The 21,098-nt window shown below is 49.7% G+C and overlaps 1 protein-coding gene across 1 annotated transcript in view; it reads right to left on the bottom strand.

Annotated features, from left to right (window-relative positions):
• Nucleotides 1–733: 733 nt before the first annotated feature.
• Nucleotides 734–21,098, bottom strand: part of EHD4 (EH domain containing 4) — an 81,376-nt gene continuing 61,011 nt past the window's right edge. Inside the window, exons 4-6 of the mRNA XM_030814251.1 lie at nt 19,041–19,453; nt 9,817–9,981; nt 734–1,439 (exon numbers count right to left, since the gene is read on the bottom strand). Coding sequence (XP_030670111.1) covers nt 903–1,439; nt 9,817–9,981; nt 19,041–19,453 — 1,115 coding nt within the window. The 3' untranslated portion in view covers nt 734–902. The remainder of the gene's footprint in view (nt 1,440–9,816; nt 9,982–19,040; nt 19,454–21,098) is intronic.

Genomic DNA, 21,098 nt, shown 5'->3' with positions numbered 1-21,098 from the left:
GATGGGAGATCCACAGTGCAGCCCCCTTCCAAACCCAGGAGGCATCTGTCGTCTTCTCTTTGGTAGACAGTCTGGAGACAGCAGAAACCCTCTGCTCTGTTTTTTTTGCCACTCTAAATATAGCAGAAAACAAAACAAAATAAATAAGATAATCTTTGCTGCCTCCAGGTGCCCTCTGAGGGACAGACAGCTGCTCCAGAGTTGTTCATGAGGACAAAAAGCCCAGGCAGCCTGAAGACTCAGCTGCTCCGGGTGAGCCTCGGCTCACTTCCTGTGGTTCCTGGGACTCACCAGGCCCATCCCCATGCGCGTTTCTCCAGGCAGGTTCTGAGGACTCTTTGGACAATTTCTCTTTCTTCTCAACCCTTCAATCTCCTAATCCACCCCCCTACCCCCAATATTTTCAAAAAAACTAAGGGAATTTTAGAGGTGAAAGAAGTCATCTAGGCCGGGCACGGTGGCTCAAGCCTGTAATCCCAGCACTTTGGGAGGCCGAGGCGGGCGGATCATGAGGTCAGGAGATCGAGACCATCCTGGCTAACACGGTGAAACCCCGTCTCTACTAAAAATACAAAAAATTAGCCGGGTGTGTTGGCGGGCGCCTGTAGTCCCAGCTACTCGGGAGGCTGAGGCAGGAGAATGGCGTGAACCCGGGAGGCGGAGCTTGCAGTGAGCTGAGATCGCGCCACTGCACTCCAGCCTGGGCGACAGAGTGAGACTCCGTCTCAAAAAAAAAAAAAAGAAGTCATCTAGTTTCCAGTGTCCACCCTCCCCATTCTACAGATGGGGAAACCAAGGCACAGAGAGGGCAGTGCCTTGCCCAAGGTCATTCGGTGAGTCAGTGGTGGAGCAGGCCTGAGGCCCAGGTCCCCCAGTTCCTGCCCCGTTCTGCGGCCCACCCCTCAGTCGGCCTTGGGCAGGGACTTCCTGTGCGAGGGGGGCACGAGGTGCGGGGGCAGGCTGCTGGGCAGCTCGTAGCCGTCGAGCTTGATCTTGATGAGGTGCTTGGCCAGTGCGAACTCCTCCTCGTCCAGCATGCCGTCGCAGTCGCAGTCGGCCAGCTTCCAGATCTTGCCCAGGACGCTGTTGGGCAGCTTGGAGGTCACCATCTCCTTCTTGGCGTTGACACCTGATATCTTGCCATTGATGGGTGACAGAGTGTAGAAGAGCTCGTCGTAGACGGGCTTGTCTTTGGCCACGACCCACTCCTCCTCGTCGGCGCCCTCCTTGGCACCCTCCCCGTAGCCCTGGTTGAAGGGGCCCTCGGTGGTGCCATCGAAGGCGCCGCCCTGCACCAGCTGCGTGGGCGTGCTCGTCTCCTCCTGGCTGATGAGGTTCATGAGGGGCGAGATCTTGTTGCTCAGCATGTTGTCCACTGCCTCGATCAGCTTGGGCTTCAGCGAGTGGAATTTGGTGAAGTCATAGTTCTCAAGCTGTTCCTGCAGAAGGACAAACCACAGGATGGGTTACATGCGGTCTCTTCAGGGGGAAACAGCTGGGGGCTGTCGGAGGGAGACTAATTCTACCCCAGGCAGACGTCCCACCCACTACTCAGGAGTGCACTCTTTGGGAGCTTCCTACATCCAAATGTACCACATATAGGAGTGGTTGTTTTGGAACAAGAAAGAAATGTTTTTCCTATGGCAGCCAATCTCTGCTGGTGGCCGCATGAGTGACAGCAACCTCCGAGGACTCTGAGAAACCTCCTTTCACCTGCCTTTTAAAAAATGCTCTAGAGTTAGTATTCTATTTCTCAAGGGATTTCACTACACACTTCGGCTGATCTTCACAGCAATCCTGGGAGGAAAGAGGGGCAGGCATTTACAACCCCATTTTACAGAGAGCTGTGAGGGGCTGTCTGGCAGAGTCAAGGCAGAGCCCCTGTCTCCTGGCTCTTGACTAATGCTCTCTGTGCTGGAACACAGAGCTGTGACAGAAGGACTATATTTACATAAAACAATTAATTAAATACTTTGTTTTCAGAGCACCTAAAAAAATGTAGTTTAGGGTAGCTTCTCAGTGGCTCTAACCTCTTATGAATGAGCTGAGGGGGCTACTCAATAGGAACCCTGTAGGACCAGCCCCACCAAGTACGGCCCGACCAGGAGCACCCATGCTACCCCAGGAAGGTATCGAGGCAGGGCCACGGAGACCTTGCATATACAACATAATCATCATGAATCCACTGTCATTTCAAAAATATGGACAAATAAGCAAAAGCTGGAACTTGTAAGAGCAGGGAGTAGGGCTGGGAGCACGAGGGAATAAACGTAGCTGGTAAGCCTGAGTATCACTGGCCAGGTCAGGACATGTCTTAGCTCCACCTGTTGAGTGAGGCAGCCTGTCAGCAGACAGAGCAGCAGAAGCACAGGCTCTAGAGGGGGCCTGGGAAACACTGTGACTGCCCAACCAGGCTGGGGCAGACTACAGGATGCCACAGAGGCTCTGTGGATGGCACCGTAGAAACTGACCTTCCTACCTTGGTTCTCCTTGGTTACTCCATCCATCCATCCATTCATCCATCCATCCATCCAACCACCCACCTGTCCAACCAACCCTCTATCTAACCATCCATCCATTCAACCAACCCTCCATCCATCCATTCAGCCAACAATTCATCCATCCATCCACCTACCCGCCCAACTTTTATTTGTCACTTACTCTGCACCAGCCCCTGTTCTGGGGCTTGGGGATATAGAATAAATATGAAAAGCCATAATTCCTGCTTTAAATGAGTTTATGTTGTAATGGAGGAAGGACACTCCAATTGTTTAAAAAAGGACTTGACATAACACAGTGAAAAGGATAACATGAAATTTATAAAGTCATTAGAAAGAAAAAAGCCAAGTCATTAAAAGGGAGATGGGCCAGGCTCAGTGGCTCATGCCTGTAATCCCAGCACTTTGGGAGGCCAAGGTGGGAGGATTGCTTGAGCCCAGGAGTTCAAGACCAGCCTGGGCATGAGACCCACACACATATATATATGTATATGTTAGGGAGAGGAAGGGAATAATCACATCAGATGGCTAAGGTTAAGGAAAACTACTGCCTGTATATGGAGAAGAGCTCAGTTGCCCAGGGGGATCCCTGGGGACCCTCACTGTCTAAGGAGAGAAAACACTTGTTTATTGCAAGAGACAAACTTTCTGTGGCTCTGAACTGTGAGAGTTACCTAGAGCTTTACATGACGGGCTTCAAAGATCTGATGAAAAATGTCTTCAACAGTAGTTTTATTAAATAAATGCAGAAATGTTCCAGGTATGGCAGGTTTTATATGTGAAGTATTTCTGTATGTACAGTTCTAGAGGGGCCAAAAGAGAAGCCATGCAGTTGTGCAATTTTCTGGAGATGAGGCAGGGAGATTTGCAAGGAAAAGTCAGACCTTGCTGTTTTGGACAGAAGCAATGTGACAGGCTGCTGGGGAAAACAAAAAAACAAACAAACTTGGTGTTATCATAAATATCATGCTTTCTTGTAAAAAAAGAAACTGAGAAAAAACTGGTAAGCAAAACTAAAAATTTAAAATAATTTATAATCTCATCATCTGGCAAAAACTTCTGCTAGCATATCTGGGCATGCATTTCTAGCCATTAACATACACACACACGCACACATGCACATACACACACACTGAAACAATACCATACTGTTAACAAATAATATGTCATGTATTTCTGTGGTATTAATTTTTACATAACCTTTCTCCTAATAGCTACAGAATATTGAACTTAGACTGTAGAGCTGCGCTATTCTTCATTTACCCTGTCCCCTGTAGCTGGACACACAGGTGTTTCAAATAGAGAATCAAAATCATGGTCTCTAGGGCGGCAGGGCAGGAATTCTGGGCTGACATTTGGAAGGGGATTTCTGGGTGGTAGATGGTGGAGGGACAGAGCTGAGAAATATCAACTAAACGGGCTGACGTTTCTCCAGGGAAGGGACTCTGACATTCTTCTCAGGTAGCAAAGTTTGAACTGTGCAAACCCAGCGTGTGGCCCCTTCTCAGGTCAGAGCAGCGGGTACTGCAGGCAGGGTCTCTCAAACGCAGTCACTAGCATGTCACTCCTGACATCAGCACCAAATAATGCGGCCTGCACTTCGGGCTCCTGCCACCAACATCTCAGTTAGTCAAAGAGATGGAAAAGAGAATGCTAAGCAGGTGGAGGAGCAGGCATCCCCCTCAAAAATCCCAGTGCTGCTGGGTCAACGAGTTTGGATTCCCCGGGTGCGTGAACACCTACCCCATTTCCTTAAGAATGAGCCTGTGCTCCGAGCGCACACAGAGCCCCTGTGTCTGGCCCAGCAGACAAAGGAGGGTGATGCCTGCCCAAACTTCCCACCAGCCTGCAGGGGCTGTGGATTCCAACTGCAGAGCTCTGGAAAACTGGCAGGGGGAGTGGCCGCATATTTGCAGGGGTGGACAGGAGGCAGCAGTTATTCCCATCCTGGGAGGCAGGCAAGAAATAAACCCTCCATTCTCATCCCTGTGGTCCCCCCCAGGCTTGACCGGGGACTGCGGGGGCACCAGTTAAACCATCATCATGTCACTCCTGACATCAGCACCAAACCATCATCATCCCTGCCCTCTGCCAGGGTGAGTCCAAAACAGTTCTTATTGGGATGAATACACACTGGGGAACTTAAAGGTATTTGCCCATCAACAGTTGTATCCACTGAGCCAGAACCCTGGAATTGCTCCCTCTCAAGAGGCAAAGGTCAGTTCCCAGCCCCGTCTCCGGAGCTGTCCCTTGCTCATTAATTGCCAACATTCACCAGAAGAGTTTTCAAATCCACCAGAGGGTCTGAGCAGATGGGGCTGACTCTGCTGCCCTCTGCTGTTGAAACGCTGCCAACTCATGAGCTGAGGGGTCCGAATTCTCCTTTCAGTCAGAGGAGCAGAGTCAGCAGTAACGGTGGCCTACTTCGGGTGCTCATCTTGTCTTGTAGTATTAACACTGAGCTGTCAGTCACGGTCCCTCCCCAGAGCGTGCCAGGCACGCACAGGCAGCCACACAGGTGGATTGCAGGGCCTGTCCCAGCTCAGGGAAGGGCCTTCAGAATACACTCTCCTCTCACTGCTACAGCCAAGAGTCACTCTGACCAGCTGGCTCCATGAGAGAACAGGGAGAATAACAACCTAAAGCTGGCATCAGCGAGCTCTCTGCATGACCCTGATATGTGCAAAGATCACAGTGTGGTCACTTCTAAGCGTATGTCCCCCCTCTGTCAAGGCCTATGTTACAGAGGATGTTAGACTTTAACAGCCTCAAGGATGGGACAGGCCCTAACCCACCCATGTGCCCCTCAAAGCTTCTGGTGACAGCAAGCTAGCTTGCCATATCAGGTGTCACTAAGCATTCCTGACAGGCTCCAGGCTGCCTTATTCCCTGGGGATTCTCTGAAGGAATGGAGTGGTGTGACCGGGCCTCAGCTTACTTCCCAAGGGGGCCTCTTCCTGCAGCTTCCAGGGGTTGGCACTGGGAACCCCTGGTCTATAAGCCCTGTGGGAATCAAGGCTGGGTCAGGGCCTGAGAGCCTGCTGTGATATGGCCTTACACTAACTTACTAATTCACTCGGCATGTGTTAACTGAGCACTCACCACGTCCTAGAAGCTGGGGATATGGCAGTGAACAGGGCATGGGTCACTGAACTCATGGAGTCGCAGACTTATGTGGGAGAGAGATACTAAATATCAGATATCAGATAATTCAATTACATGGAAGCACAACAGTACTCATATTGTAACAAGAAACATGTGTCCTGACAGTGGGGTTGCTGTCAATTATTTTTACCCCCACTTGTTCATTTTTTCTGTTTTTTGAGACAGAGTCTCCCCTGTTGCCCAGGCTGGAGTGCAGAGGCATGATCATGGCTCACAGCAGCCTCGACCTCCTGGGCTTAAGCCATCCTCCCACCTCACCCTCTCAAGTGGCTGGGATCACAGGCATGAGCCAACCACACCTGGCTAATTTTAAAATATTTTAATGGATATAGGGTCCCACTATGTTGCCCAGGTTGTTCTCCAACCCTTGGACTCAAGCAATCCTCCCATTTCAGACTCCCAAAGTGCTGGGATTACAGGCGTAAGCCACCATGTCCAGCCTCATTTGTTCATTTTTTTGTGTTGATTTATTCCAGGGGCCTAGAACAGTGATAGCAGCAGGAGGCAGAGAAATGCTGAGGCAGATAGGGGCAGGTCTCCAGTGAAACCCTATCTTCAAGCCAAAGGCAGTTTAAAGCCTGCAGGCCAAGTTACAAGTCAAATCCATGGACCGGATTGAGAACCTGTCTTCCCATTTGGCTGCTTTTCTTTGATTGATCCTCACCCTTCACCTATTTTACATATACCTACCCTTCCCTAATTGTTTTTACACTGTCATGTCCACCTTTGACTGGTGCCTTTGTTTTAACCTTTTTTGCATACTCACAAATCAATCAGCATGCACTCCTCTATCCTGTGCCTATAAAAACCCCAGACTCAGCCACACTGGGGAGATGACCTGACTTTGGGCGAGACAACCCAATCTTCCCATCCCCTCTTCACTGAGAGTTGTTTTGTTGCTCAATAAAATCCTCCACCCTCATCACTCTTCAATTGTCAGCATGACCTTACTCTTCTTGGATGCGGGGCAAGAGCTTGGGACCCACCAAACGCAGGTACCCAGAAAGGCTGTAACACTGGCCCTCTGCCCTCACTGTTGCAGGGTAGCCACACCACTCAGCAGAAGCAGTGGTGGGGTTGAGCTGGACCGGAGCCATGGGCCAGAGTGGGGCAAGGGGGTGACTGAGCTGCTAACATGACACAGAACTAAAAGAGCTAATTAGCACACTGTAACACCCCCTCTGGGGCTTTGGGGTTGTGGGCATCCCTGCCTGGGCACTGCCACATTCCCCTTGGGGTGACACACCTGGTCTGGCTGCAGACCATGTACAGAGCCTGCTCCTATGTCAGCACTTGGAGTGGCTGGCTGGATCCTGCACTTGCTTGCTCACCCACCTTCAGTGGTGCTAAGGTACTGGGCATAGACCTGACTCCAGGTGATTCTCAGCAAAGGCTTGGCCCTCCTTGTACCCTCCGTCTCAGTGGGCCATGGCTGCTCCTGAGATCATGCTTTCCTTGTTGCCTTCCCCCAGCTCAGAGGACCCTGGTGTCTTCTGACCTGGCCAGCCCCGGCTAGCTTTGTCATGAGTAGCTCTGGTCCCAGAGTCTGCTCCCTACGTTATGGGGCTCACAGGGGACCAGCAGGAGAGGCCCTGGCAAAGGAGGCCTCTGCGGAGCCCCAGGACTCAAGAGCAGTGTCTCCCTGCGGCGAGGCACTGTAGCAACCTCAGGAAGCCAGCGAGGCACAGAGGCCCCCACTGGGCCACAGCTCAGGCTCTGTATTTCTTTATAACTTTCATTGAGGTCAAGAAACCAAGTTACCTTCTGAAATATCTGAAGGGTACAAGGAAACAACTGTCTTACTGCTTGGTCATGGGATACAGGGCATAACCATGGGCGTGAATGGGGAAGTTGCCCAGGGAGAGGGCCACAACAGCCCTCCTGGAGGCCACAACAGCCCTCCAATACCACCTGGTGACCATAAAAACCCAATTCAGCTTGTGAGCACAGGAATACCCATTTCACTGCTGGAAGAAAAAAGACATTTCTCTGTTGTGTGTGTGTGTATATATTTTTTTGAGACAGGGTCTTACACTGTCGTCCTGGCTGGAGTGCAGTGGTGCGATCTTGGCTCACTGCAACCTTCACCTCCAGGGCTCAAGTAATCCTCCCACCTCAGCCTCCCGGGTAGCTGGAACTAGAGACATGCACCACCGCGCCTGGCTTATTTTTTTGGATTTTCTGCAGAGACGGGGTTTCACTACATTGCCCAGGCTGGTCTCCGACTCCTAAGCTCAAGTGATCTGCCCGCCTTGGCCTCCCGAAGTGTAGGGATTACAGGTGTGAGCCACTGCGCCCAGCCTCTATGTGTGTGTGTATATATATTTATTTATTTTTTGAGATGGGGTCTGCCTGTGTCACCCAGGCTGGAGTACAGCGGTGCAATCTTGGTTCACTGCAACCTCTGCCTCCCGGGTTCAACAAATTCTCCTGCCTCAGCCTCTGAAGTAGCTGGGATTACAGCCACCACACTCGGCTAATTTTTGTATTTTTAGTAGAGATGGGGTTTTGCCATGTTGGCCAGGCTGGTCTTGAACTCCTGACCTCAGGTGATCTGCCTGCGTTGGCCTCCCAAAGTGCTGAGATTACAGGCATGAGCCATCACACCTGGCCCTCTGAATATATTTTAAAATAAATACAGCTAAACCATATCGGGTCAGATCAAATGTACTAGATTCATTCACTCTGAATCCAAGCGTAAAGAGCTGTCATCAAAACAGCAAGAAAAACCCACCTCTGAGTTAGTGTGTAATTTATATAAAGCTTACATTAAAAAACCCCTTAGGATCAAAGTTCCCCTCTCGCCACCTGCTGGCCCTTGCCTCTTCTGCCTGACCTTCCCCTCTCTCTGCATCCTCTCTGCTTTCACCTTTCCCTCCTCCTGCCTCCGGCTGTACCTGCTTGCAGTTTTTAAACTATGCTGGCTTCAATGCTGTCACTCTGTGGCTCAAGGCAAAAGATGGCCACTGGTGGTCTCTGTGTGCAGCCCATATGCAGGTGGGCTTTGTTTGTCCTACATACTATTTTTTTGAGCCAAAATGTGAAAATCAGGTGATCTGACATACAAATCCAGATTTCCAGCTTCTCTTGACACTTCCAGGTCTGTATTCCCACAGGGCAGTGACCACCGGGCTAGACAGGGCTTCTGCATTTTCCAATCTGCCCTGCCATGAGACCCCTGACACGTCCTTAGCACACTTCGGGATGGTTTTCTTCCTTGCTGACTAATGTTTCTTGGAACGCTCTTCTCTATCAAATGTGGGAAAACCAAACGCAGCCAGAGAGGGTGACAGAGTTTCTCTTTCGCCTGTCCTGCTCCACTGTTTGTGTTATTGGGTGGTGGCTGCAGGCATCTGAGTTTGTGGCTCCTGTTTTACACAGAGGATTGTGGCCCCCAGGGCAGAGGGGTCCCTGCACCAGATAAGACAACGGCCAGCCTGGCTCTGTGAGGACTGTCAGCCCAGAAGCCACACGGGTGACCTCGCTTGTGAGGACACGCTCATCTAACAGCAGTGCAGAGAGGTAGATATGCCGGTCAGGCCAGGGCGGCTGAATGCAGCACCCGTTGTTGCCTGGCTGGAGCCGCCTGGCCACAACTCAAGAGAGGCTGTGACAGTGGGCCAACGGCTGCCCAGCACCAGCCTTTAAGCACAGTCCTCCCTGTGCTCACACAGTCCAGCAGCGTCCGCAGAGCCCCACAGCCCCTGCTGGAGCCCTTGAGCCTGCAGCAGGAAGGCTGCCTGAGCACATAATCCAATAGCGTGGGGCAGGTCAGGGCGGGGCTGGAGGAGGCCGCCCAAGGTGACCCTCAAGGCCGCTCCTAGCTCTGATTCCCTCAAGGTTCTGGGATTCCAAAAAGCAGTGTCACCGAAACATCAACCAGCCTCCTTGGACACAGTCTAAGAGGGCTGCTCACCTGACTCTCTCATGGGAGCTTCATTTGCCTTTGGCCATGTGTCTCCTTTGTTTACACATTTTGGAAGACAGGCAATTTCTGCTTTATTCATAGCCTATTATCATGGATCACCATTAGAAAGATGCATTCTCCTTGATCCTAAACCATGGGACCCTCATTTGTCTCCAGCAAACAGCCAGACAATGTGGCACTGCATCTCTGCCCTCTGCCCATGACATTGTAGTGGGCTCCCAGTACCTGCATAGCCTTGACCTCGGGGAAGTCCCCTGCAGAAATCTGGTATTCTCGCTGTAGCTGAATGTAGATTTCTGGTAGCCTGCTGATAAGCTCTCTCTTCTTGTTTTCCTTTCCAAATACACTTGGCATCTCCTTCTTCAGGTAGCTGATGATGTAGGCATGCACCTGGAGGGGTATAGATCAGGCAGGGAAGGGTCATTTAGAATTGCACCAGAGAAGGAACAAACAAGATCGCATTTTAACTCTATCATAACACGTAACAGGTACCCACACAAACCAGGTCCCAAGGACAGGAGGAGGGGAGTGTCCAGGGGCAGTGGAGCTGTCTAAGGATGGCTGGAATGTGGCCAGACTTGGAGAAATTCTACGGCTACTGTTTTGTTGTGCCTCTGGGTGGCAATTCTGGTGTCTGTAGGGAGTGAGTGGTATGCGTGGGGCCTGGGTGGGAGAGCTCTTAGTTCTGGCAATTAACCAGAATACCCAGGAGAAAGTTTCACCAGGCTCGTGCCTGGGAGCACCAGGAAATGAAACTGGAGGCTGGCATCAATGGCTGATCAACATGGAAATCTGTGCCCAGTGAACGATGAGATGAGAATCCCCATAACCCCCCTGTTATGGGAGGTTTAGACTCAGAGATCTCTACAGGTGGAACTAAAGTCATTCTGCACAAGACCAGCTGCCTGGGATCAGGCTGGATGGCAGAAGATCCCCCTGGGAGAGGAGCCCAGAAGCCCCAGCAACCTTGATCACTGGGACCTGGGGTAGCCAGCAGGCTGTCATTGGAGGGGCGAGAATCTGGCCTTAACATTTCCACTCTTCTACTGATTTCCAACTTCAGGATATTAAGAAATGTTCACTACAAAAGTTCTCTTTGTATATATGTATTTTTTAGATGGAATCTCGCTCTGTTGCCCAGGCTGGAGTGGAACAGTGTGTTCTTGGCTCACTGCAACCTCCACCTCCTGGTTCAAGCGATTTTCCTGTTTCAGCCTCCTGAGTAGCTGGGAGTAAAGGTGTGCGCCACCATGCCCGGCTAATTTTTGTATTTTTAGTAGAGATGGGGTTTCACCATGTTGGCCAGGCTGGTCTCAAACTCCTGACCTCTGGTGATCCACCCACCTTGGCCTCCCAAAGTGCTGGGATTACAGGCATGAACCACCGTGCCTGGCCTCTTTGTATATCTTGAATTCCAGGGTAATTGTGAAGTCAAGTAAGTAACTAAAATAAGAAAGGATGAAAAACAGAGTGGTGATTACAAAAAGAAAATGACTATGTAGCATCGGGAAATCCTATTAAAGAAAACAGACTTCTACTGTAATCTTGTGGAAGTTGAAATTAAATAAAGGGGGTAAGCAGATACATTCCATAGCTCAGCTGAGGGCCCGTGTGCGGACACATGCTGGACACAGCCAAAAACATTTTGCGAGGATTTGGACGCTAACCTAAGTACCTAACGCAAGGTCTGACATGCTGAGGTCAGACAATGCCAACTTCCCATCTGCACAAGGGTCGTTTAACAGAAGCACGCACTGTGCAGCCTGGCTATGGCTGAGAGGATGGACTTGGAGAGATGACGTTAAACCTTTCTGTCACCAGCAAACTTGTTTATGTACTTATTTTTCATATGAAGACAACTGAAATGATTTACAAGATTCTTAGAGATACCTTGAGAAATCCGAAGTTTGGGATCCATTATTAAGAATCCTGGGCTTTAACCGCTGTGATGAGCAAGTGGCAAGATACCAACTCCTTTGCCTCCGACAGTGAATACCTGGCTTGGTGGGTGGGCTGGGGAGGGCCAGGGCTCGGGAAGCACCCTTGGACTGGAGGGGCTGCCACGTTCCATCAGGGAGAACCAGCTGCTCACCAGCTGTCCTTGCATAATTTCCTTGGCCTCCACCTTCCTGGAAACTCTGGACTGGGCCTATGAATATGTTCTCTATGTATACCTATGCATACCTCCCTCTTCTGTGCTCAGGCTCACCCCACCCTGGAGCCACCCCAAGGGAAGCTGCTCAGTCTCCCAAACACAAGGGCTTCTTATTGAGACCACTCCCTTCCCTGCTTTGGGGCCTAGCCTTGGAGCAGCTGCCTAGGCCTCTGCAGGGTTTCCCAAGACCCCTCATCACCTACTACTAGTAAGGTACCTCTGAGCTGCCAGGCCCCAGCTCAGGGAGGGCTTAGTTCCCGCTTATCTGGGACTCCTCACCCAGTCCCTGCCCCTACCCCCCAAGGTTGGGCACACTGTTCCTGAACACTCCCTGGTGCCCAGGGCCTGCTCTACCTGCACTGAACTCAGCTGATGTGCACCTGCCACACCCTCCACCCACTGAGTGGCACCTGCTCCCTCGTCTCAGGCCTCATGGTGTTTGCTGGCTGATGACCGAGGCTGCCCTGACACTAGGCCTCCACAGCCCTGATAAACCTGGGGCTGATCTCATGCCAGGTCTCAACTCCCTCCTCCTTCCACCAGCTTGGTGACACCTGAGTCATGACCCTTAGGTGACCTGCTCACACTGCAGCTGCTCTCGGCCCCAGCCTCCACTTCTAGGAAGTTCCGGTAGCCAGTTTTGTGGAAGTCTCCTGTTACCCTGCCTCTGCATGTCCACCCCGCGTCCTGCCCTTCCTGGTGTACCCTAAACAATAACCCAGGGCCAGCTTCTGTGCACAGACCTGCTTTCAGAAGTTCATCAAGTTGGCCAGGCGTGATGGCTCATGCCTGTAATCCCAGCACTTTGGGAGGCTGAGGCAGGTGGGTCACTTAAGGTCAGGAGTTCGAGACCAGCCTGGCCAACGTGGTGAAACCCTGTCTCTACTAAAAATACAAAAATTAGCGGGGTGTGGTGGTGTGCTCCTGTAGTCCTGTAGTCACAGCTACTCAGGAGGCTGAGGCAGGAGAATAGCTTGAACCTGGGAGGCGGAGGTCACAGTGAGCTGAGATTGCCCCACTGTACTCCAGCCTGGGTGACAGAGCAAGAATCCGCCTCAAAAAAATAAAAAAAAAATCATCAAGTCACAAGGCAAATTATAATTCTTAGCATCATGGAATACTGAATCTGGAAGTGACCCCCGATATCTACTTTAATTCCTGGTTCCAGGACATCCATGTGACTCACTCAAGGTCACACAGCTAGTTGGTAGATACAGAGCTGGCACTAGCATCCAAGTGCCTTGTTCCTGTCCCTAGAGAACTAATGACTCCCTGTGGGTATGCCCTGTGGGTATGCCCTGTGGGTATGCATTAATAATCTTACTGAAGTTGTCCAAAATCTGGAATTCAAAATAAACTGTGTCCCATAGAATGAGTTTGGAAAACTTTGATCTGAGGTTCGACTTCTGCTCGTGCCTAATTCACTGAGAGGCTTTGGAAGGGCCCTTTATTCTCCCTTTCCCCACACATCAAACACGGACACAGTGACGGCACACAAACGTCAGGACACCACGTGGGAATGCGGGTGAAGACTGCGAGCTGCTGGCAAAATGGCACCCTGTCATTTTCTCAAGTCTTCTGGTAAACAGACGGGACAGCTTGAATGGCTAAAACCCACAGTCAGCCTCCAGAGCTCACTCCTGCAATTATGTGTCAAAGGTATCTCCAAATACATGCCAGACCCAGGGCCAGACCTGGCGGTTGTCCCTGGGGAAGGAGGTGGAAACACTCGGGTCTTTTGACCTTTATAGCGAAAGAAAACTAATTGGGAAGAGGAGTAGGAAAGAGAAGAGGGGGGCTAGACCTGGAGCTGGAAGATGAGGCTCAGGCCCCGTGGCCACTGCCTACCCACTGAGCAACTTGGGGCCAGGCATCGATCTCCGCCTCAGCGTGCTCATCCACAAATTAGAGATGACAACGACATTCATCTCACAGAGTTATTATGAGAATAGAAGAGGTCATGTATTTGAATGCACTCTGCTCATTAGAAAGAGGAGCAAATGTAACTTGTTATCAACTAATGGCCAAAGACCAACAGCTGGAGGTGCAGTAATGAGAGACAGGGCTCCCGGCTGGTTACTCCTTACCAAAGAATTAATAAACTCTCTCTATTTAAATAGTAATATAATGAATTTGGGTTCCAAGTGCTTAATTTACATTGACCCCTAGGGGCTTTTGAACATTCACATCTTGTTCAAGTCATCCTTTGCCTTGTGTAAACTTGCAGAAGCCCTAAGGCATCTAATGGGGATGACTGGGGGAAATCAAATGGATCAAAATGACAAAATGAGTTTTTCTCTAGGCTAATAGCTCAATGAGCAGAAAGGAAAGTCCTCCCTTTTAAATGTATATGAATGTATATGTAGTTCACACTTACACTCTGACACAGATCTCATTAATTGTGTCCAATGATGTGTGTGTGTGTGTGTGTGTGTCTCCAAGACTAAGACACATGTACTAAAGAGTGATACTGGCCACATCTACTTTGGGCTTGGAGGGTAACTTCAGCGAGTGCTGGATGCTGGAAGCGACCACTGCTGGAATGAAAAGCTTCATGGAATGTGAGGATCAGGCAGTAGTTTGGGGAAGGCAGGCTGGGAAGGCATGGTGACACACTGTGCCACGCTCATCCGCAAACTTAACGCGACCTGCTAGAGACCTGCAGCTGGAAGCCCAGCTCTGGAAACCTGCATAGAGTATTTAAAGCCAGGGTATCAGCATGTTTATAAAGTGGGTTTATGATAATATAAAAAATTCAGTTAATAAGCCTGAGACCCAAAAGATGAACCCATGGGGTAACAAGAGTGTGAGACTGTGAGAGGCAGAGAAAGGCAGCTGACGTGTTCCCACTTGAGCAAGGGTTTGTTATTCTGTTCAGATCAAAACTGGCACCAATGGCACATGTAATTCCATGCAGCCTTAAAGGGGACCGGAGGGGGCTGCACACTTGTCTGAGGTCAACCTTCAAAGAGACAGGCTTCCATTTATGGGCTCAAGCACTGACACACACACATCCACAGTAGCTCAGGGCTGCTGACTGAGTTATTTTTAGAGCCCTGCCGAGGACTAGGCAATACCAGGATCTTCATGATCCATTATATCATGATTCTCACACACTTTAGCCTGAATCCATTTGGTGCACAAAAAATGCCTCATTTCTTTATAGGAGAATTTTTTTTTTTTTTTTGAGATGGAGTCTTGCTTTATCACCCAGGCTGGAGTGCAGTGGCATGATCCTGGTTGACTGCAACCTCCGACTCCTGGGTTCAAGTGATTCTCCTGCCTCAGCCTCCTGAGTAGCTAGGATTACAGGCGCCCGCCTCCACGCCCAGCTAATTTTTGTATTTTTAGTAGAGACGGGGTTTCACCATGTTAGCCAGGCTGGTCTCGAACTCTTGACCTCAAGTGATCTGCCCTCCTCAGTTTCCTGAAGTGTTGGGATTACAGGCGTGAGCCACCGTGCCCGGCCTATAGAAGGAATTTGACAGTGCAAACAGACAAGAAAGCCAGGCTCTGCACATCACATGTGACTGGGAAGAGTCTGCGTTTGAAAGAATAAGCTAAATTCCACAGAACTATAGTGAACCTTGAAAATCACTGACCTCTCCTCTTCTTTCTCAGTTTTACTTGTTTCTTCCTCAAATGTTGCCTCATTTTTGTTGAGCAAAGATCTCTAAATGGGTGACAGCCTTTCCTATTCTTGGGCAATACGTTTCTAAAGGGTGGGGTCTGATAGTGAGCTTGCATTGTTTGGGATTTGTATGAGTCTAATTTCTTTAATTTGGCTATTTTAATTATAGCTGAATAAAAGTAAATGACATTTTCCAAACCCTTTTTTGGGCTTTCCCAAAATAGCTTCCTTTAAAGAATCATGAAATGGACCCTGACTGGCATCTCAGAGTGTGAGCCGTCTTCCAAGAAGGATGTCTACTGAGATTGTAAGAAGTGATCTTTGAGGCTAACCAAAAACCCACTCTAAAGATTCCCTGTTCCTTAAATACAGAGATGTAAAAAAAATATATAAACAGAAAAAGAAGGGAAATAAACTTCAAGAGCTCTTTGGGAAGAGTATCTACTTTTCCTATTATTAAAATGTCACCTTTATGACACTTTGAGTTTGATTAAAACGATGATGCACTTGCTGTATCTGGATGGGCCATGAATCCTGGTTAATTATGGTGTTCTATAAATAAACATACTCCACAACCCAACTCAGACTTGACACCTCTTAGCTGACATCTGAAAACTTACCCTTTGCATGTTTTCAAAGTGTCAGCTTGATAAACCTAAACTTTGTAGGGTTTCTGTGGATGGAGACTTTTATAGAATAAATAGAATAACAGATCAGTGCAGAAAACAAGGACACAAGGGAGGAGGTATTGTAGCTGCCGTTCACTCCCGATTTCAGGTGACTGCTTTCTGGACTGATGCGTCACACTGACTGAGGTTTGAACGTATACTTTGCAGCTTACAGGCTGTGAAGCCTTGCGGACATAACTTCACCTTTCTGAGCTTCCGTTCCCTCAGGTGGGAAATGAGGACAAAAATGCCCAATTGTGTAGTTGTCAACAGGATCAAACAAAATAACACACGTAATGCAGACTACAGAGCTTTGGAACACTGTTGGTGTGAAAAAGGAAAACTGGATCAAGAGAAAGGTTAACAAACCAAAATAAAAGCACTTTTGGAAAATATAAACACTCCGAAAAGAAAAACTCAGGTAAGTATCTGTCCATTTAAGCAGAAATAAGTTCAGCGGTGGAACATGAAACTGCAGGTGGTGTGAGGTCAATGTCATGAGTTAGCGGCCAAGGCCGCCGTGCTGAGTCCGGCTTCTCCTCCGGGTGAGCCCGCTTCCTGTCCCTGCTCCTCAGCATGGCACTGCCCACGAGCAACTGGCACTGAGAAGCTCCAGCTGCAAATACCCGTACTTCAAACATTTTCCTTTGTGAAAAGGAACAAGCCAGATACTATTCTTAGGAAGAAAAAAACCACAAGCCTTTTTCCTGCAAGTAAGCTCAGCAAGTTTGACCGTCCCCCACTCCCCACATCCACACAAGGGTTTTCATTATTCACAGTGTCAGAATACAGAGCAGCGTTCTGTGCCTCCAAACCCAGGCTGCGCTGGCCCATTCAGAGGGCCCGAGGCTCAAGGATGGCAGGGAAGCTCTATGGGTTAAGGCACTTGGCATTTCCAGCGAGCTTTCTGCTCCTTATTTATTTATTTATTTATTTGAGACAGAGTCTCGCTCTGTCGCCCAGGCTAGAGTGCAGTGGCACGATCTCGGCTCACTGCAACCTCCGCCTCCTGGGTTCAAGCGATTCTCCTGCCTCAGCCTCCTGAGTAGCTGGGATTACAGGTGCCTGCCATCATGCCTGGCTAATTTTTGTATTTTTAGTAGAGACGGGGTTTCACTATGTTGGCCAGGCTGGCCTTGAACTCGTGACTTTGTGATCCGCCCGCTTCGGCCTCCCAAAGTGCTGGGATTACAGGCGTGAGCCACTGTGCCTGGCCTCCTTATTTATTTATATGACTGAATACAGCAGCATCTCCAGTCACTGGGTCCTCAGCAATAACTGGTAAATGAAAAATGTCCATGAGCATTTAAAAATAGTTTAAAAAAATCTCAAAATCTGCAAAGGCTATGACATGAGTCACCAACTTTGGTTATAAAATAATGTGGGGTGTCACACACCTTGAAGGTTGTTCAGTTGTACCTGCTGGAGAAAGGAAACACCACAAACCAAGGGATCACCGAGTGGAAAAACAGCCTTCCTGCTACCAAGCATTAGGCCCAGGACAAGGGCGAGGGCGAAATCATTTCAGGAGAGCTGCACGTAAGTGGATTTACAAACTAGTTAGCACAACTGCCTTGCCTTGCAGAACTGAAAAAAAAATGGCTTGTAGTTCTGGAAAGGAAGCCACTTGGACCAGGAAGAACGGATAAAGAAGGGTGACTCACACAAGCACCACATCACTGCAGGTTAGCTGAGTCATATGGGAGGAATGTGTGCACACGCACTGGGACACAGGTGACAGAGAGGGACACAGGACATCGAGGACCTGTGTGAGAGGCAGCAGCAGCCAGGGAGGTTTGTTTTCACCCAGGCAAGAGGCTGCCCTGTGAGCACACTGGCACGAGGACAGGCTGCTAATGAGCAGCAAGAAGGAGGAAGAATTGTCCCCATCTTGGCTGTCCCCATCAGGAAAGCCCTCCCTGCCTCCTGGCCAGGCACGTAGTCACCCTCCCCAGAGCACTCGTGGCAGCGTCCACACCATGGCTGGCACATAGCCAATCACCTAGGGAGCTTTCCACACACACACACACACGCGTGTTTACACACATGCATATGCACACATGGCCATATGTGCACGCACACCCCTATATCCAAGGCTCTGGGGCAGGGCCTGGGAATGTATGTTGCTTCTGATGATCAGCCAGGTTTGAACTTCACTAGGACTAGATAAAACTCTAAAGGCACTTCCAGCATTAGAGGACAATGATTTTATGAAACGTGCACATATTTTTTAAAGAGCCATTTTTTTCTCGGTATTTTCTCTTGGAGGAGGGATACGCTTTTCTCTCTTTGGAGACATGAATTGACTCTGTCACTTGAGGGATGTCAGCAGGTCACCTCTCACTACCCCATTGGGCACACACTCCTGGGGCTGCTGAAAGGCTCAGCTATGAGGCAGGTGAGCCAGGAGCCCAGGAATGCAGGCTCAAGGCCCGCAGCCCAGAATGAGGATGGGGTGTGACCCAAAACCAGCACACTCCAAGAGTAAGACTGAGCCAAACTTCTTCCCAGGGCTCCCCTAGATCCAGGTGGTAACACTGGCCTTTGGTGCATGGGGACTAGCAGTGGCCTCTCAGCATCCCGTTGGTCTCACCAATGCCACCTCTCTCAGGTTTGGCTGGTTATATTCCTATCGTCCTGACATCCTAACAGCTACGATGTAGCGGGTGTACTGATTGATCCCCATCCCTGTGCACCAGGCACTATGCCAAGTGCTCTGTCACACTGACCAACTGTCACCCCAAGTCCTTGTGAAGTGCTCTTATTAGCTCCATGGTACAGATTGGAGAACAGGGTTAGTCATCTGCCTAGGAGTGCAAAGCCAGGAGCTAGGGTGTCAGCAGGGCCACCTGACCTTGAGGCTGTATTCTTAACCTAGCGCGCGTTCATTCCTTAAGCCTTCTGGAATGGAGCCTCCTCCCACCCACCTTGCCTCTGGAGAGGAGACAGCAGAGTCCCAGCCCCTGGCATCTGTGCAGGGCGTCTCCTGGCTTACCTTGGCCAGCCTCGCTCGCTTGATGAGGTCGTTGAGTTTGCGCACCGCTGCCTTCTGGGGGAGGCTCTGGATGTCTCTGAAGAGGTCCTGGGCCTCAGCCTCGAAGAGCCGGCGGTTATCCGTGTTCTGCAGGGGCTGCGCCCAGAAGGAGCCAATGTAGACGCGCAGCACCTCGGGCGTGTTGATGACCTTGCCCAGGGACCACATGAGGGCCCCGTAGACCCGCATCAGCTGCTGCGTGTCCACTTGGTCGGCCTTGTTCAGCACGACACGGATCTTGTCGTCCTGGCCCCGGAAGGCCTTGATGGCCTCTGAGAATTCATCTGAGATGTCCAGCTTGTGAGCGTCAAAGAGCAGGATGATCCTGTCCACCCTCTCGGCAAACCACTGCAGGACCTGGCAGAAGTCATAGCCTGGGTGGAGAGAAGGACACGTCAGTGTGGCCACTGCTGCAGGAGACACATTTACCGGGAGGGCTCGGGAACAGTCTCGCTCTCCAGCAGCTGCCAGGGGAGAGCCCTGTCTCCAACCTGGAGGTAGTGGAGGCCTGGTGACATGAAAATCACGGGCTGGATAAATCCAGGCAGGAAGGACCTGGGGAGCCCTTCCATGGGAGGAGGGAGGAAAGAGAATGGGGCTCATGGTCACTTTGGGAATTGCTGACTTCCATATCTGCGATTTCATTTAGTCCTCATGAGTGTTTTATTTCACCTAATACGGACCTTTCGCTTGATGGCAAAATTGATCAATGGTTTTATAAAAACACAGGCCATGGGTCAAAAGATCTTACTTCTGAAAAGTCTCACTTTTCTGAAAGCCCCAGATAGAGAAGAAAGAGAACCAGAGGCCACCTGGCGTCCCATGGGGTATCCAGTAAGCATAACAGAAGAGGCATCGCCTTCAATTAACCCAAGTTTGTAGAGTGCTGAGGAGGTCAAAGGTCGGCCCAGCCAGCATTGTGATCAATATTTATCTTTGGACTATTTATAGCTCAGGTATATTGTGAATTTTTTTTTAACATTACATATCACAGCCATTGTGTAAAATGGTCTCTTGCCAATTTCTTTTTTTAAAATTGCCTGGCCCATAGCAAATTCTGTTCAGCCTATTCTGGCCACCTCCACAAATCATGCAGCTGCATAAACACTCTTCAGCCCAAGGTCAAGGCTCTCAGGCCTTTCCCCAGGGAGGCAGATTCCCATGAAAAGCAAACAAGAGGAGGCCAAGCCCACAAAGTTCATTTTTAATCTCAGTCTGATTAGTTGCAGAAGCAGAGTCTCAATCCAGCCCAGCTAGTGCTGAGATGTCACCTGCCTGACCCCCATGCTAGGGGTCGTCTCCCCTCTTCTTTTAGATTTTGAAAACTTTCAAACATACATAAACATCTGTAAGTCATATAATGAATGCTGATGTACCTACCACATAATTTTAACAAATGTTGACACTTTGCTTTGTTTGCTATTTCAGATATGTTTTAAAACCAAGTCTAGTTTCTTTAGATAACGAAATACCACACAGTGGTGAGAAGGAACTAGATCTTCACTTGTCAACACAGGTAATCTCCAGAAAAGAACAAGAGTAAAAACCCAGTTTCTTTCTCTTTTTTTCTGGGACGGAGTCTTGCTCTGTCACCCAGGCTGGAGTGCAGTGGCATGATCTCTGCTCACTGTAAGCTCCGCCTCCTGGGTTCACGCCATTCTCCTGCCTCAGCCTCCCCAGTAGCTGGGACTACAGGCGCCTGCCACCACGCCCGGCTAATTTTTTGTATTTTTAGTAGAGACGGGGTTTCACTGTGTTAGCCAGGATAGTCTTGATCTCCTGACCTCGTGATCCGCCTGCCTCAGCCTCCCAAAGTGCTGGGATTATAGGCGTGAGCCACCACACTTAGTTTCAAAAAGACATATACAGCATGAAAACATTCACATAAAATGTTAAAATACAAAATACTCAACCATCTATGGATACAGACTATAGCACAAATACAAAAATGTCAACATTGATTGTGAGACCCTGGTTGGCTGTGGGGGTGGAGAAGGTGTGGATCTAAGGCAGAGGAAA

Source organism: Nomascus leucogenys, chromosome 6, assembly GCF_006542625.1.
Source record: "Nomascus leucogenys isolate Asia chromosome 6, Asia_NLE_v1, whole genome shotgun sequence".
Classification (NCBI taxonomy): Eukaryota; Metazoa; Chordata; class Mammalia; order Primates; family Hylobatidae; genus Nomascus; species Nomascus leucogenys.
The sequence above is the reverse complement of the archived record's forward strand: the minus strand, read 5'-3'. Positions and strand labels throughout refer to the sequence as shown.